The sequence below is a fragment of the Haemaphysalis longicornis genome, unplaced genomic scaffold, assembly GCF_048455015.1.
Source record: "Haemaphysalis longicornis isolate Haplotype H1 unplaced genomic scaffold, Haemaphysalis longicornis Haplotype H1 scaffold_402, whole genome shotgun sequence".
Lineage (NCBI taxonomy): Eukaryota > Metazoa > Arthropoda > Arachnida > Ixodida > Ixodidae > Haemaphysalis > Haemaphysalis longicornis.
In genome coordinates, this window is record NW_027526363.1 from 39,323 (window position 1) to 57,403 (window position 18,081).

Consider the following 18,081-nt stretch of genomic DNA (forward strand, 5'->3'; position numbering starts at 1 on the left):
ACTCGAGAAGTTTTGTGAGCGCCTTGGTGAACACTTGTTCACACGAACAAGTGTGTGACCCATTTTTGTATGTACCGGGACTGTATTATTTTCCAAATGTAAGCTCTTCACATTTCGTTCTCTTCTTGTTTCTGTGTTGATGTGTTGCTATTGTTAGTTTGTTGTATTCGATAAGTGAACGGATTGTGATCGCCCTTGAACTACTCTTTGACTACACGTTATTTTTTGTTCCCATGTTCTGTACGTGATTATTATGATTCATTTCTTTGTTGTTGTTGATTGAAATGATACTGTATTACTGACATGCCCCTCCCCTAACAATCCCTTCTGGGATCGACAGTATACTGACATACATGAAATGAAAATAAACTCTGTGCGGAATAACTTAAAACCAGGAGAAGAGCCTTTGTTTGTTTCCACCGTGGAAAGACATGTCAAGAAATACGGCCGAGTTTGGTGCTCCGAAGCTACACCTGTGTTTTATGATGCGCACCGCATTTTCCAGAATATCAGGCCATCTACGGATCTTTAGCGTGCATTGAAATGTCAAGGACGTTTATGCGTTTTCCGTTTGAGTCTGAGAAATGGCCTCGGGGGACGGTGATAGAACCAGCATTATGGTCCCTAGAAATATGTGCTAGTCTGCCGTCCGCCGGCCGCGAAGGGGGCTCCTCCGTGATGCATGCACCGGCGGCGCTGCAGTCAATCGGAGCGCGGTGGCCGGCCGGCGCGATGGGCAGCGGCGGACGGCGCTCTGCCGTGCCGCTGCTGCCTTCGTAGTTCTGCCCTATTTCTGAGCGGGTTCAGCCCATTTAACCTGCCCCTTTTCGAACCCTATCCGTTTCTGTCGACAAACCAGATTATCCAAATAAGTTGGTTCTTACCAGTACGAAGAGTTTTAACCGAAGCGTGAAGTGACAGGATTACGTTTTCGCGTATTATGAAGGATTCGAGCCTTCTAAAAACCGCGGAATCGTGTCGCTACGCTATTTCGATTTCGACACATGCTCGGGGGCTTCGGGAACACTGCCGGCACGGCATCGTTTTCCAGCTTGGAAACATCATGTTCGACTTCAGCTACATTACCAAGCAAACCGCCGTTCTTTGTGAATATCCCGCCGTTGTTAACTGACGGATTAGTCAGCGCGTGAAAATGTGTGTGTGGTGTGTCGGCGCTCCGCTTTTTTGTATGGCTCTTTGGAACCGTCTTTCTTTGCAAGTTTCCCAAGATGTTGTCCCCTGTACGTGTATGTAAATAAATCAGCTCGAACCGGTGCCTTCTGACCTTTCGCATCGTTGATCTGGGTTCGCGGCCCCCTCAGTTACGTTCAGTCAACTGGGAATCTGTTAAATGTAAATGCCGAATAAAAAAAAAACAAGACGTGTGCACACGCATACGAAGTTTTATCACCTTCAGTCATCAGATACAGTGATTTCTCCATAACTCGAACTCTGATATCTCGAAATACCGGTAAAGTCGAAACCTTTTTTTGTCGTGCATATACCTGCCATAGGCGACATTTTCCACCCTTTGTCTCGAAACGTCTATTCGGGGATCCCGGATATCTCGAAATGTTGACAAAGAGGACGCAATGCAACATCCGCTGCAGGCAGCTGATAAGCTCTCGGTTAAAGCTTAGCTCCCATTACCCGCCGAACACCGTCTCGGACGGCAAATTTGCGCGGGGTACGCACTGTGCGCGGCCGATGTCCCGTTAGCGGAGTGCTGTCCGACGCCTACATTGTTGATATAGCTGGGGAAGACGCTTCTGATCATGTGGACGACGACGGGTCTCAAGAAGTGCCAAAAACGGCAGGAACAAGAAAAACATTAGCTTTGCCAGCTTCACAGCAAGATAGAATATAGCGTTGGCTACCAACAGTTGATGCGGCATTGAGAAGCTGGAAAACACTTTTTTGGGACCAGATGCGAAGGCGAAACAGGCGAGCATCACGCAGTTTTTTTTCCGCAATACCTAAAAAAAATGTTTTTTTTTTCTGCAAATTATTTTGCCTGTATTCCGGAAGTGTCCCTGTGCATTGGAGCGTTTGTTACCAGCACTAGCTCTTATTCCAGTGATCTGGCCATACATTTTTCGCCTTTCGCTTAACCCAACACTCCGCTTACCTCGAAATTTTCAAAAATTTGGGCACTATCAAACCTGTCTTGCGTGCCTGTAATTTTCGTGAATACCACGATTTGAAACATTCGCCAGCATTGGGTACGTGAAACTGATTTTTAATAACACCCGGTTGCAAATCAGTAACTTCACTTGCATTCCTCATTGCACAGGTTCTTTTTGGTCACCCACACACTCGGAGGGAATTGCGAGACGCACGCGGGGAAAGCAAAACGGGAGAATATTTGTGTTATGGCCAATCATTATAATCGCGGCTGTTTGAAACCGAGGAGTAAAAATATTGAGGGTTATTTATACTGTCATGACCATGTATACCTTGCTTTATCCCCCCTCCCCCCGCACTCTGCCCAAAGTATATAGGAACAAGTTTTTGCTGGCACAACATTTTACTCAAGCTTTCGCTTTTCTTTTTGTCAGCCTACCAGCCGTCTGCGTGCTTTTCACCGTCAATGACGTTCGGGAATGACCCGGTAGTTTCGATGTGGAACAAACGCAGCTTCTGGTGCCGCAGGGAGCTCTTTTTGAACGGGATCTCACTGTCTGAACTTTGATGGTTGAACGCGAAGCTTTCTTGTGAGCGATTCCTTGTCGTCTGAGTTTTGAATTTGACTCATTGAGCCTTTCACTTTGACTCGCACGCATTTTGGACTTATAATCGCGCCGGATTTGACATCGACCCTTTGCCGTTTGATTTCACGAGAGGAAAGCTTCGTGTTCAACCATCGTTGCGGAGTGGAGGAGTGGATAATTTTTCTGACCGCACTCCTCTCCAAATCCAAACTGCTTTGACCATGTTGGAAATGCGCATTGAGATAGACGTCGGCTTCAAAACGCGATGGAGCCAGCTTCGATTCTGACCGCGGGAAGCGTTTTTTTTCCCTCTCACTTTACTCACAAACATCACCGTCGTCATAGACAGTTGGCTTTCCTGCAGTGCTTTTTCGAGGCGACATAGGCCATCAGTGGCACATAGAAAGCTTCACTTTAATAATGGTTCAAGCGGTGGTAATGAAACGGCTACGCTAGTTGCTGCGGTTTCATCCTTCGGTCTCACTCGCGAAATTCAGCGGCCGCAAAGAGGCTCCAATTCGCGAAAAACTCGGGGCGTGAAACTAAAAGGTCTTGTAGTACTATCGTACCTTCAATCGTGAGTTGATGTACTTCGTACCATTCGATTTCACCGCTCGAAGTGGACGACAAACCCCGATGCGCGCTAGCGCTCCGCGGCAGTAGCGCGCGGCACAGGCCGGCCGGCCGCTCTCGCTCCGGCCGCTCGGGCGCTCCGATTGCTCGCAGCGCCCCCTGCTCAGCGCTGCGCGTGCATCAGCGGCGCGGACACGCCTTCCCATAGAGAAAGCGCGCGGACGGCAGACTAGCACAATTTCTAGGGACCATACCAGCATATCCTTGTGGTCAGTAGCCAATGGTTTATCCACTGAGCCACTTTTGCGGGTCACTTTTTCAAGCGGGTCACATTTTTTCAAGTATTTGCACTTCCCAGGTGCGCAACGTTTTTTTTTTAAGAAAATGATTGAATGCAGCGAGGAGGCACGTTTAGGGTGTGGGTCTTCGCGCTTGCGCAGTGCAGCAATCTTTGGGCCAGATTGTCCTGCGCAGTCAGAGCGCACGCACGCCAATGCTGATGTTTCCCTCGCCTTCAAACTGCCAAGAAAAGGAACTTTTGTTTGCCCAGCCCTGCACTCTGCTCCAAAATTGGCGCCCATCCATTTCCCCATGTTGCGCCCACGAAGTGAGCGTTGGTAGTGTTGTAACTATCAACACTACCAACTTCACAATCTGCGTGCGCAGATTGCAAAGTGCATGGTACGCGAAAGAGGAATGCCCCCAGTGACACTGACAACCCAGTATCAACAACGGATGGTCGAACCGTTTCGTCGTGTACCGGTTAGCGTTTTTTTTTTTTCGGTTCAGTTCCCGTGTGGACTCAGTGCTGGCAAAAATACAATTTCATCATCATCATAATCATAATCATCATCATAATCAACAACAATAATAATAATAATAATAACAACAACAGCCTATTTAGGTCCACTGCAGGACGAAGGCTTCTCCCATTGACCTCCACCCGCTCCTGTCCTGTACTGCCCAAGTCCATTATTAACCTCCGAATTTTCTTATTTCGTCTCTCCATCGAGTTAATGGCCTTCCCCTTCTTCCGATACCGTCTATTCTGTTACCCTCGTAGTCCACCTTGTCAGTTCGTCTATGGCCAGCTCAAGAACTATGATATCTTATACCCGCATTTTCTCCATGATCTAGGATGTGATAGTTTCCTGTCGCTGACCGTTACTCCTATCATTATAGTGCCTAGAATATATATTTTAGCACTATACTATCATTGCTCGTTGGGCCGACCTAAGTTTGCTTTCGGTTTATGTTCCCTTTTTCAGTTCACTAACAAATGGCTAAAGGGGTTACTCGGCGATTTGCAAAGCTGAATGTAATTAAGTACCAGGAGAAGCTGATGGCCATTGAGTAGCTGTACGTTGAAAGTGCTTCAGAGATACGGTATTTTGTTTTCAAATGCTACTTGAGGTTATACATGTTCAAATTTCCCGCAAAAATGCTGCGGAAAAACGGACGCAAGCCCAAAACAAAAGTCAAGATAATGCCTATTTTTTAGTGACAAAAAAGTGGCATGTAAAAGGTAAAAGGAAAAATAAGAGAAGCTTTAAAGAAAGAAAAAAAAATAGAGAAAGTTTTATTCGCCACACCGAGCCAAGTCAAATCGATCCGCAGCTGGCGCACAATGTGTGTGTTTTGAACGTCCGCGCACGTGGGCTCAACGTGCGGTCGTGCGAAATTTCAAACATGTGGCCAGATTTTCCGCACCCTCGATGGGACATCGATGTCTGTGTGTCGCACTTTGGAGATGCCAGCGAGCGCTGGAAAGAGGCCGTTAGCAACTGCAACTTCATACACGCCGTGCGTACCGTTTTATTTCCCGGGCTCCGGTTGCTGTGAAGCCCTTCGCTCCAGCCAACGCTGGGTCGGAGGTGCCATTCGCTTCGCGATATTGTGTGCCAAAACTGCGCGCTTCTTATTCGTCCTCATTTTGCGCTGCTGCGAATTGACATGCCCGCGCGGTGCACTACTGTGTTTCGCGGTTTGTAAGCCGCCTTTAATGTTTTTCTCTACCTGAATGCACGCACGGCCCACTAATCCTTCGGGAATTAGTGAAATAGTGAAAGTGTATTAATTTAGTATGGCGAATAAAAAGAGCAGAGCACGAGTGCAAGTAAAACAAGCACGGAAACCAGTGGAGAAGTCCAGAAAAATCTGAATATAAATACATGTTCAGTGGGTAAAAGGGGCTCACTTCAACTTTCGGGGTCAATTTTAAAGCTGTGCAGCCGTAATATTTATTTAGGATAAACTGAGTCACTTTTTGATTCGCAAACACTTGTTTGTCCTTACCCTCTCCAAAATAACTTGCCGAAAGTGCCGTCTGTGCATATGTCATGTACCGACGGGGAAAAAGAAAAAAAAAACGAGAAATTTCTTACCCTGTGATTTGCCAGTGGCGTGATTCAGTATGTACCGTTCACCAAAAAACATAATTGGAAAAAACTTGTACACCTAATTCACCAGCATCAAAACAGAAAGGTGGGTGAGTTGGTTTATGTTTATGTTTAAGAAGGTGGAAAAAGACACGGACAAAATGCTGGGGTATAAACTAACTTCAGTCTTTTGTTCAGGCATTTTCACCCGCCACGGTGGCTCAGTGGCTGGGGCGTTGGGCTGCTGAGAACGAGGTCGCGGGTTCAATTCCCGGCTGCGGTGGCCGCTTTTCTGATGGAGGCGAAAAGTAAAAATGCCAGTGTGTTCGGGATTTTGGCGCATGTCAAAGATCCCCTGGTGGTTCAAAGTAATCCGTAGCCCTCCACTACAGCGCGCCTCATCGCCTGCGTTGCGCCGGCCCGTTAAACCCTACAATCAATCAAATCGTTTGTGCATTTTCGCACTTCTTTAAGCCTAAACTAATTCACCAGTTTTCGCTCCATCTAGCCGTGCACGTTTCAAGGTAGAAATGTCTAGCTATGACATTGTGCATCGTATCAGCGGAGCCTGCACAAGACGTAGCATTAAGAGAGAGAGAGAGAACTCTTTAATGTGGGCTGGAGGGGTCATCTCTGCTAGCGGCAGTGCTTGCTACGCCAGATGGGGTTGATTACAATGCAGTGAAGTGAATGTGAGAGATAGGGAAGGCAACAATTAGAGAGAAAACAAAAGTTAAATAAGAAATGGCCCGCAAAGAAATGCAAGGAAAAAAAACTTTAAATAAAGTTAAGCAAAAAAGTTGAGCGAATGGTGCTTAGGAAGCGCAGTGCGCCTAACAACAAAAAGCAGAAAAAACGTACATGACGACACAAACACGTACAGATGTAGCCATGCGCACAATGTAAGAATTACAAAGTTTTGTCTAGTGGGTTCGGTTCCCGGCCGCTTTTCTGATGGAGGTGAAAAGCAAAAATGCCCGTTTGTATGAGATTACGGTGCACGTTAAACGTCCCCAGGTGGTCCAAATTAATCCGGAGCCCTCCATTACAGCGCGCCTTGTCGCCTGCGTTGCGTCGGCGCGTTAAACCCTGCAATCAAATCAATCAAAATCGAGTTTTGTCTAGTCCACAATCCCGCAAAAAATGCTGCAGAATTTTAGTCCCTAAAGATGAGTCATTGTTGTTGGCGCAGGGTCCAAGAAAGTGATGCAACTGAAGCCTTGCTCCACGTCGTACACAAGACAGGCAACTAGCTGCTCTTGCTCGCACAGTAGCTAATTAGGGGCAGATACACAACAAGTCTCGGTAGTTTCGCGCACAGCGCACGTGGGGCACAGTGGTGAATCCTCCCACCCTATTTTAGACTTGAATCTTCGGGTGTGAGCCACGTTTAGACACAAACGATGCAATGCACCTTCAGACGCTTCGGTTAGGTCAGGTGGAACACGGAATTCACAGAAAGGGTCAATGCCTTACAGAGGTGGGTATCCACTGCGAGGGTCCTTTCATTTTAACATTTGCTCACTCCATCGAGTTCTATAGATAAGAGCGCAACCATCCTCGCGAGAGAAAGGAAGCTGTGTTGTGTTACGCAGAGAGTGGCCAGCGCTGGCAGCTGCATCAGATGTTGTATTTCCTTCTATTCCCAAATGACCAGGCAGCCATTGAAGCACAATGTGATGGCCCACGCACACTGCCACTCTGTACATAGCATTAAGACTTACATTTGTCATTAAGGCATAGATCTGTTCTGTTAAGGTGTTCGGTTGTGTACTCAATTGCCAAGCATTTTTGGTTACGTTGCAATATTTGACTTACAGTGCAATATTTTCTTGGCTTTGGAATTGGTGAGTGGTAACGTATACAAGCTTGAGCAAGGATAGCCCCGACAGCTCAAAAAAGTGGGCCATTAACTTTTGGCGTTTCTGATGTCATGCTGAGATGTGCGAGACACAAGTCCACTAGATTTGTTGGCGCAGATTTTTGGTAGTGCTGTTGTCGTGGGGCAGCGTACAAAGTGTAATCACACCATGCATGTGCAGGCGTGAACATGTGCAGCTTTCCTTTTTATGTCTGCTGTGTGTTTTGGGCAAGGAGGTGCACAGGGAGTGAGGCTAGAATTGGAAACAGCTTGTACGTTATGTATGGCCGTGTGCGCATTGAGGGCATTGTGTTTAAAAGCACGCCGAATTTCCTATTAATTTCCGAACCAGTGTTCAGCTGCTCTGGTGGTGTAGTCCAGAAGTGGATAGCGCTGTCTACTTTTGGCTAGCCTTGTTTCTTCACCCGATCACCTTTGTCTGTCTTCTGTGCCGTCTGCTTCTTCGTCACACCACCATATAAAATCATTTAGCTCGACAGACTTTACCGACTGGTTTGCTTTGCAAGTGCGACAGAAAGTGCTGCTTGATTTGATGCGCTGTTGGGCCATTACAATGGCAGAGCATGCCATCACTGGGCTGTAAATGAATGTGGTGGACCTTGTGGTTGTCTAGTAAAGAGCTAGCTAGGGAGGAGGTGTCTGTAAGGGAGAGCAAAGTTCCTACTCAAAGTGAAATCAGTTAAAGGTGCAAAAAAAAAAAGCACGAAATAAATGCAAGTACTGCAGGCAAAGCGGCACTTTTATAGATGTTCATTAAAAAAAAAAAAAAAGAACGGTATGGCCTGAGCCCAAAGCCTCACTAATTACATTTTGGTCTCCTGCTACCGGAAATTCTGTCTCTCCCTCGGAAAGACTTACTGATACAACAATACTTTGCTTTTCGCTGGACCTGCGTATGAACGTGGTTTTTCTCTAACATGGGACTCCAATTCCACCCTGACAGTGTTTGGACATGTGGCCCCCAGTGCTTCAAGCATGTTGAACCAACTTGCCCATGTAAAGCTTCTGCTCCTACAACTCAGTTTTATGCATAATGCTTTTCAATTTAAATGTTGCTGTGAGGTGTTCCTGAGGTATGTTGGTTTGTAATTTGCCCCCCTTGAACCTTTTAGGTGCAGCTGGTGCTTCCAGGGATGACTAAGGTTCCGGAGGACGTGAATTCCTGGATGGTATCCCAGGAGTACCACGTCGTACAGAGCATGCCTGTCAAGGACCTGGTTTCCTGGGACTTTGTGCAGACCTTTGCGAGACAAGGTGAACTGGCCTGGAAGACATTGTGCGTGTGCTCTTTGAAGACTAGCATGTGTTGAGGTGTTGAGACGTGTGCGTTCTGCACCGCAAAAAAAAGGCCCGAAACAAAATCGAGGGTTCAACAGAAGCTCGTCCGGTTGGGTCGAAATACTGCGGCGAAAAATACAGGCACCAACCAAATAAAACTTCTAGGAACACTAAAACTTTGAAGCCAACGAGAGACGTATCAACTTCACTACAAAAGCCTTGTTCACTATCATTTTGGGAACGATGCTTCTGTAGCAAGGCCGAAATGTATTTTGTATTTTTTAGGGTTTAAAGATCTTAAAGTTTTATGCTTAACTTCTGAAGTTCTTAGAAGTTTTATTTAACCTGCCGCGGTGGCTCAGTGGCTAAGGCGTTGCGCTGCTGAGCACAACGCAGGTTTGATTCCCGGCCGCAGCAGCCGCTTTTCTGATGGAGGTGAAAAGCAAAAACGCCCGTGTGTACGAGATTTCAGCGCACGTTAAAGACCCCCAGGTGGTCGAAATTAATCTGGAGCCCTCCACTACGGCGCGCCTCATCGCCTGAGTTGCGTCGGCGCGTTAAAACCCCACAATCGATCAATCAGAAGTTTGATTTAAATCATTAAATGATGTCTGCCCCCATTTTTTTATGCCAAAAAGACCTATAGGATTGCTTTCGTGGCCTTCATTCTAGTAGCTTGCACTCATTTTTATAAACTCAGTTTGCAATTTAATAGCACTTATAGTGCATGCTGCCTGGTTTGAAGTCTCATTGAGTAGGCTTTGTTCTGAAGAACGAGTGTTCATGCTAAAACGGAAGATTGGGTGAGTTGGTACATATTCATAGTAACAGCGCTAACAACACTAGACAAAGAGAATAGCTCTGTTTGTGCCCTCTTCTCTTTGTCTCGTGTTGGTTAGTGCTGTTACTATGAGTGTTCATGCATATTCAGAGTTCGGAAAGGTCACGGAAAGCGAGTTGTGAAGACGTTTCCAGGTACAGACTTCTGAGGGATTCCAAAAGAGGGGAGGTATCAGAAAGACTTAATAATGAGAGTCAACATGATTCTGCCCTGAAGTGAGGGGTAAAACTGCTAAACACCGTTAACTTGATAACTATTAACTCAAGCTCCTGTTAGTTCTTGTTTATCAAGGGAAGTTTTTGCATTTTTTTCTGCATGTGAGCTTTTTGACAAGTTTTTTGACAGAGGAAAAAGTAATGCTTCACACAGCCAGATGTACTGAATTTCGGCCCGCTTATGGCTGGGAACCAAAACTGAGCAAACAAAAAGGGCTCAATTGCCTCTGTGAATCCGTGTTAGATGGTTAACAATTTCCATGCCCTTGCACCAAGGTGTGCCGAACAAATCAACTGTGCGAAGTCAGCGGGAACATGGTTTCTCTAAACAGTGAACCAAGCACTATGAACCAAGTGAACCAAGCAGTGAAGCAAGCACCAATACAAGTACAGCCATAGCAGATTCCCGAAGACTTGTTTTGTGTGTGCTTTCGTCAAAGCTGCATTTTCAGGTGGTCGTCATAGACATGCACCTGTTAGCTTTGAGAGCACAGATACTCATTGCGGCATTTTGGGGTGTTATATCGAACAGGCCAGAGATTGTCTCAACGCAGTACTCGGTAGCTGGCTGCTGCTACTACACGTAAACAGAATGGTGAAATCTTGTTGCATGTGCTTGCAGTGACTGTACACTGCCCGTTATATCAGGATGGGCGTAATGGTCTGCTATACCTTTCCTTCGATTCTGGGCCTGCAAAAATGTCCAATTCACCCACAGTGGAACATCCAAAACTAGACTTCAAGATTCTGAGGTGATGGGAGGGGCGCTTTTGTACTATTTCTCAGCTCGGAAAGCTTACGGCAAGTCTTCTCTTGCTATGCCAAGAATGGGTTTTCAATCTCGGAAGTGAAGGGCACTTCGATTGTCACTTGCAGCACTGCGCGAAGTGCGTGTAGGAAAATTTCAGACAAAGTGATTTGTGCTGGTCCTGTGGTTTTGGGAGAAGTTGCCACATCTCGTGTTGAACAATCTGGAAACGGTCTGAGAAAATTAATGCCCACTATAAGAGAGGGAGAGAAAAAAGAAAAAGCGGCATGTTGGAAGGTTGTGAAGGGTTGTGACGCGACCAATGCAGCTGCTGTCGTCATTCCAATGGGTTGTGTTTTGCATTCTGAGTGAGAAAAATGCTCGCTTACGTTAGTGGGGCCCACAGTAGCACTGCTGTTCACTGCACGACAGATGACAGTGCAGGGGCCCCAAAGAGTGACCGGAAGCAAAGGAGTGCCTTCAGGTAGCAATCTTTGCGTGTATGTGGAAAAAGTTGTCACGGTGCAAATGAACTCTGGTCTGCATCGAAGAATACGATTGATGCGGCAGCATTTTTCTGCTTATGCTGGTAAGTTGATGCTTTACGGAACGGGCAGAGGAAGGGGGAACAAGGTGGTTGTCACAATTGTTTTTGTTGTTGTACGGCATCATTGTGTGAGGAGCATGATGCAGTCTCACTTTTGCGTTTGCAAGCACTCTTTCGCCAGTAACACCCCCAAAATACTGCTCGTAATGAGCTAGCAGTCCGATCAGCTCTGCTCAATGACTGGTCAACAGAACGGCATAACTTGTGTAGACCAGTGAGGGACTTTCCATTCTTCTAGCTGCATGGTTATTGTGTTAGGGTGTAGCTGTCATTCCTCACCCGCCGCGGTGGCTCAGTGGCTAAGGCGTTGCGCTGCTGAGCACGAGGTTGCGGGTTCGATTCCCGGCCGCGGCGGCCGCTTTTCTGATGGAGGCGAAAAGCAAAAACACCCGTGTGTACGAGATTTCGGCGCACGTTAAAGATCCCCAGGTGGTCAAAATTAATCCGAAGCCCTCCACTACGGCGCGCCTCATCGCCTGCGTTGCGTCGGCGCGTTAAACCCAACAATCAATCAATCAATCAAAGCTGTCATTCCTCATGTGCATTGACGTGCTGTACCCGTATAGACCTTCTTGGGGAGAAGGTAAAAGGTCGGAACAGAGGCACATCTCACAGCCAGTGTGGTATGGCATTTGGTGTAGGCTTTGTAGTGCTGTTTTAGAAGGCATTTGGGGAAAGAAATATTGCGATTTGGGAGTTTAATGCACCGACGCTCCACCCAGACTATAAGGTGCACTGTGGAGGGCTCTTTTGGATTACTTCTGACCACCTGAGGAACTTTAACGTGCACCAAAATCTCGAAAAAAGGGCGTTCTTGCTTCTTTTCACCTCTTCTTGAAAAGCAGCCACCTCGGCCGGGATGAACCTGCGTCCTTGGGCTCAGCAGCACAATGCCTTAGCCACTGAGCCACTGTAATGGGTCTGTGAAGGATTTTAGGTGAACGACCTTAGGTAAGATGGAAGAAAGAGCAAAACCAAAGGGAGTTGCTAGGAAGCTGCTCAGGTTTTTTGATTCAGACAGCATGTGGAAGTTGCGTAGTGACAACCCTCCCTGGTGTCCAATTGGGCAGCTTGGTGGCGTCCAAAGGGATGCGTCTTTACAACCTAAAAGAATCCCTTTTGCTGGATTTGCAAGAAATGAGGCAAAGGTGCTTCGCAGCTGTTAAATGTTTGTTGTCTTTGCTCATTGTGACACCGCAGGGAAGCTGCACCTGTTGTCAATCAACACCAGCATGTCCGAGGGGAACTGCGTGGCCGTGACTCCAGCAGGTGAGTCAGCTTTGACAGTGCTGTCTAACGGTTCAGCTACAGATTGCTCAACCGAGCCCTTTCGTGGTGAGTGCAAACTAAGCTTGCTCTATTAGACTAAATTTTCCCGCGTTTGCACTGCTCATGGGGCGTCTGCTGGGCCTTTCTGTTCCCGTTGTCAGCAGGGCAGCTCGAGGAAACATTTTTGTAGTGTTTACTTTTGTCTCGCCTCTCTTCAGTGACATTTGCTACCACAAAGCGCAATCCCATGTGTACTTTCAATTACGAGGACACTGCTGGTACCAGTTATGCGTTGATTTCTTGCCCCACGTATGCTTACCGCTTTCGTTTTGGTGAAGCGGCTTGACTTGTGTCATGTGTGTCACCAGCTGTAGTTGTTTGGAATGTCTTTTCCATGTAAAAGTTTAGGTGGGTGAATATTCGAAACTTTCAAATGTCGAAAAGGATTCCACGATATTTAATTTGGATTTGAATGGAATAGCACTATTAGAAAATTTTTCAAGCATTGTTGAAGCATCTCCGAGTTCAAAAATGCAAATAAGCTACTTCCACCAGTGGCGCCGGGGTCTTTCCCGCAGTACACCGCTGACGTGCAGCTAAGCTACAAAAAGAAGTTGCTTTTGGCTAGCGCTTCAGATCCATCTCTTGAGCCAGCTGCGTCATCATGCTTTTCTCGTGGCCTCCGCGATTTGCTGCCGGCGGCGTGCCGTTGCTCCGGCCGTTCCAATCGCCCGGAGAGAGCGTAATTCCGAAGAGGCCGTTTTGCCGTTTTCCGCCGCACCGCGGCGCGCGTAGCCTAAGGTCGTTTTCCCTGGCGCGGGTGGGTGCAGAGGACGAAAACTCGGCCTTCGCAGCCTGTGTGCGAGGTTTAATAAAAAAGTTACCGCACACCAGTGCAGGTGAAAGGTAGAAGTAGTTACTGGTGCCATTAGGGTAGTTACCGGTGCTTTGAATTTTTGACGTAGACTATGCCCGGTGTGTTGCATAAGTGAATTCATTGCACAGCAGTATTCTTTTTTTGTAGTCACGCATGGTTCCAAAACACATGTTTTCCGGTTTTATTTCTAAAAATCTCGTACATGTTGTTTGGAACGCACGGAACGCATATTCCGTGCGTTCCAAGCAAGAACCAAATTATAGGAATTCAACCGACCGAAACCCAACCATTAGTAAACACGAAAATAGCCCCTATGTCGTTTCGTTTTTTCTCCTTTAAACGTGCTGTCTTTGACAGATAAAGTAGATGACATGGCAACACTACTTGAAACGTTTGGCGTAACTTTTACCGCGATACTATTAACAGAGACGTCGTATACTTCAGCATCTGAAGTGTATACTGTCCAAATGGCTGTCGGTATTTTTTCCGCAATAGGCAGGGTAAACGTGCTGGTGCCGTTTATTGGCATGCATGCTTGCATATACAAACGTACAGAGAGACTTCCAGTCTACCATAAATGGACGTGGTGTAAGTAATGTAATAAAAATCTTTACCCGAGTTACGATTGGTATAGTTCTCCACTTGATGTGTTTATTCACTAATATCCAGAATGACTTACTTACAGCCGATGTTGTGCATACAGATATTAGTGATCAGCTTAACTGCTCACCGAAAAAAATAATGCCCTTAATATGTCATGACAGACAACAAATAAGCAAATCTAGAAATTCAGAAACAGTCTTTCCAAAAAATACATATGTAGAGTCGATAGCGATATGAAAGGCATCGCGGAATATCATGACTTTTTCACTCACGGCAAATAATTTGGTAGCGTGATTGCAGTAGGTACTTGAAACCCCTAAGCATATTAAATAAAACGCAAAAATATCATTGATTCGTACCCGTGGAAGCCTAACAGATTATTTGACTATCGTAGTCGCCTGCCTATAAACAATACACGAGAGCTTATCGGTATTACGCTGTTTTCGCGCATGCACGCACACACGCACGCACGCGTGCACACACACACACACACACACACACACACACACACACACACACACACACACACACACACACACATACACAGACACACACACACAATGGATACCCAGAGCGTTCGAAACAACTTAAAAGGGATAAAAAAGCATATTTTCGCGCAGCGATATCGCGCGAAAATGATGTAACAGCGAAAAAAGAAATCAGCACGCTGGCATTCACTCTGCCTGAGATGACAGAACCCTTCTCGGCATTCACCTTTCAAGTAAACGACCACTAAAGCTGCGTGCAAAGGCAATCGTGGGTGTTAAACAACATACGTTAAACAACTTTGTACTTGTAGGATCGAGTCAAAACACATAGACTATATATTCAAGTTTTCTATCCCGAAGACGCGACAACGAAGGCTGATTTACAACTCAAAGCGCAGGCAGCGTCAGCCAGACGAGCCTCGCTTCAACCTTAGGCTAACGGCGCCGCCTCGCGGCGTGTGTCGGAGTTAGCAAAATTACACCGCTCCCCTTGCTTCCGCGCCGAATGGGACGGCCGGAGCAACGGCGCGCCGCCGGCAGCAAATCGCGGAGGCCACGCTTTTCTTTTCACAAAGGTGTTCCGATCAACGCCCTCGAGATAAGGAAGCCAGCTGACAGCCATAGTACCAGCTTTCTAATCAAGTTATGGGCAAAGTTGGAAAAAAAAAGTCAGCGTCGCACGTCATTTGATCAGAAAACCAGTGGCTCGGAGGCCGTGTCAGTATGCAGCTAGGCATTCTTATCTAGAAAATGTTGACTAGAACACCTTGAGTGGGGCTGGCATCATGTACCAGCATACGAAACCCATGGAGTTTCATGCTAATATATACCACAGGGAAACCTGGAGCCACTGTCAAGGCAAGTCGCACTTTAGCAAGCGTTCCATCATGTACCAGGGAGGCACGTTCCACTTGTCCTTGGCGTGGCTCATTAACAGGCTAAAAAATTGCCTTTGGCTTTAAAAAGGCATCAGTTTTATTGCAAAAGATTGTTTAAAGGAGCCATGAAGACAAAACACAAGTTTGGTTCATTCAAAAGACGTCCTCGTTAGAATCATACTTACACGAGTTTTAACGTAAACTTCGCTCAAATAAGCTGTATAATTAGGAAAAAAGGGAATGGCCATGCGACCCACTAGTTTATTTCCCGCAACTGAACCTATGATGTCATTCGAGCCTGCTCTGCGATTGGCGGAGGCCGGCAAAAGCAAACGCAAATTAGGCTGAGCTTATAAGCTTGCAGAACGAGCTTTTTGTGCTTAAATTTAGGGCACATTCTTTTTAAAGCAATAAGAATGGTGGGACAAACAGTGGAAGTTACGGAAGCACATGTAAACATATGATGCGTACTGCTGTTGGTACTGCGCGCCCTATGCTTGGTTTAGCTGCACAGCACTGCAGGGCTTTGGGGTTGTCTCAGACGACACTGGCCGATTGATGCAAACAACGGTGTCTTGCGGGAACATATTTGCCGAGCGAGCACTGTTTCACGAAACGATTATTTTCTCCCAGAACAAAAACAAGCGAGGTTTAAATACGGTAAAAAACAAACCAAAGGCAGAAAACGGCTTGCCACGATATGGTGGCGCCATCTAGGTTGCAGTAGAATACCTTGACGCAGTACTGCCGTACAGGGTAGTGACACCCTTTGAACGGTCCCGTGCCGCTGCAATTGGGTCAACGTGCTCAACACATTGTTCTTTTCATTTCCCACGAGAACCAGCAACGCGAAACACGTAAGATGATTCAAACATCGCCAGGAAACTGCGTTGCAGTGACAATTTTAGCGCGGTTTTGATGCAATGACTTCCTTCGACGGCGCGCGAGCGACCCAAAAATGGTGGCGCCAGCGCATATGTGTCTCCACTCTGTACGACGGACGCGTGAGTCAAGGGACCCTAGGCTGCAGAGCGATCGGTTCCTGTGATGTCATTGCAGAACACGAAAACACACGATTTAGCGGGAAAATCAAAATTTTAACTTCAATTGCATAATTTCTCAGTGAATAAAGCATCGTTTCTATCCGGAGAAGCGCTGGGCGCACTATAAAACACGAAATCTTTCGAATAAAACAAACTTGTATTTTGTCTTCGGGGCTCCTTTAAATGCGGTGAATTGTTAGAGTTCCAAAATGATTTCTTTGTCAGGGATTATTCAGAAGCTTTTTGCAAGACAAACAAAAAAATAAAATGTAAAATTCGTTGATTTTGGCTTCAAGTGCGAAAAGAAGCCGTGTGGGTAGCCAAGTCAAGTAGGCGAGGAACATCGCTCACTGCCAAGGCAGCACCCACGACGGAACGTGACTGCAGCGTTCCATCTAATGGGAAGCTTGTTTACAGTGAACTTATCATTGCTATGACCAAAACGCAGACTTCCTACTCCAAGAAAGGACCATAAGGCTTTCTTTACAACAAGGCGTTGACACTGCCCTGAAAAAGCTACTTTGCAGACAGGCTTATTATGATGCACTTAGGTCCACTTTGGTCTGAACTCTTTTGCTATGTTAGGCCTGAAATGCCTTCCATTCATTCTCGGAACCCACATTTAACATTTTAGATGCAACGCATCTCATGCTCACCCCTCTGTCCTTCCTGCGTCTGTCCGGCGTTTTCCGCACAGCTGCGCCTCTCCTTCTCTCCTCTCTCCGATAGCGAACACTCTCTCCCAAACAGCTGCAGGTCGGCGCAGCGCGCTCTCACTCCATTGCTAGGCGCCAGTGGGCGGTGCTGCGCTCGGCGCTGCGCATGTGCAGTACTCTCTCTCTCCGCGCTCTCCTCTCCTTCGGGCGCTGTGAATATAAAGCGGCATGCCGCGCTCCGACGGTCTCAGTCGACGGTCGTCCGCGTTACGCTTGCACTCTGCAATCGTCGAGCCCCTAACTGTGCACTTTACGGACCACAAGGCACTCATTCTCTCCTGCAATAAAGACCGTACCTGAGCATACGTGTACTGCATGTGCATTGCATGGTGAAAATGGAAAATTACGCCCACCTCCCCTTCGCGTGAGAATCCCTGCTATAAGCGTAATCAATACGATGGAAAACACCAATGGAACCCCCCATGAGATGCGTTGCATCACACCAGGGTTCCCGCGACGGGAGGTGGGCGTAATTTTTGTGTGTGCGGGCCTCATGTGTGTTCTGAAAGTAAAATTTGTGTTGTTAGTGTAAAGAGAAGGACTTGTGCACACCATGATGGCATGCCTAAGAGGGCTTATGTATCATGCTAATTTCTTGTGCTTTGCCTTGCCCCGTACACCAAGCTTTTTTTTTTCTGGAATCGAAATCGCAATTTATACCCTTTCATGAGGGAATGGTGTTAATAATAGTTGTCAGAATATGTAGTTACACCCTATAATTACACTAATACACTGATGCTCTTGAGGTTGAGGTCACCACGGCAGATGAAAGCTGCCCCATATAAATTACAGTCCCCAACGAAGCTAACAGCAGCAGCATAGCTGTTTCATGCCTGTTTTATTCCACAGGAAAATTACGCAAACCCTTTTAAATGAGCCTTTTAGTTTTCTACGTCAGGGAAGTGTGCTTGAGTAATTGTATATTTGAGTTTTCCTATTGAAAATTGCTTAATATTTGCTACGATTCAAAAATA

General features: G+C 46.6%; 1 protein-coding gene across 2 annotated transcripts in view; it reads left to right on the plus strand.

Moving 5' to 3' along the window:
* The first annotated feature begins 4,905 nt into the window (after positions 1-4,905).
* The window catches only part of LOC144137567 (ribonuclease P protein subunit p40-like), a 66,652-nt gene continuing 53,476 nt past the window's right edge, over positions 4,906-18,081 (plus strand). For both annotated transcript variants that reach the window (XM_077669492.1, XM_077669491.1), the window contains exons 1-3: positions 4,906-5,087; positions 8,657-8,798; positions 12,434-12,502. In XM_077669492.1, the coding sequence (XP_077525618.1) occupies positions 4,974-5,087; positions 8,657-8,798; positions 12,434-12,502 (325 nt within the window). In that variant the 5' untranslated portion in view covers positions 4,906-4,973. The remainder of the gene's footprint in view (positions 5,088-8,656; positions 8,799-12,433; positions 12,503-18,081) is intronic.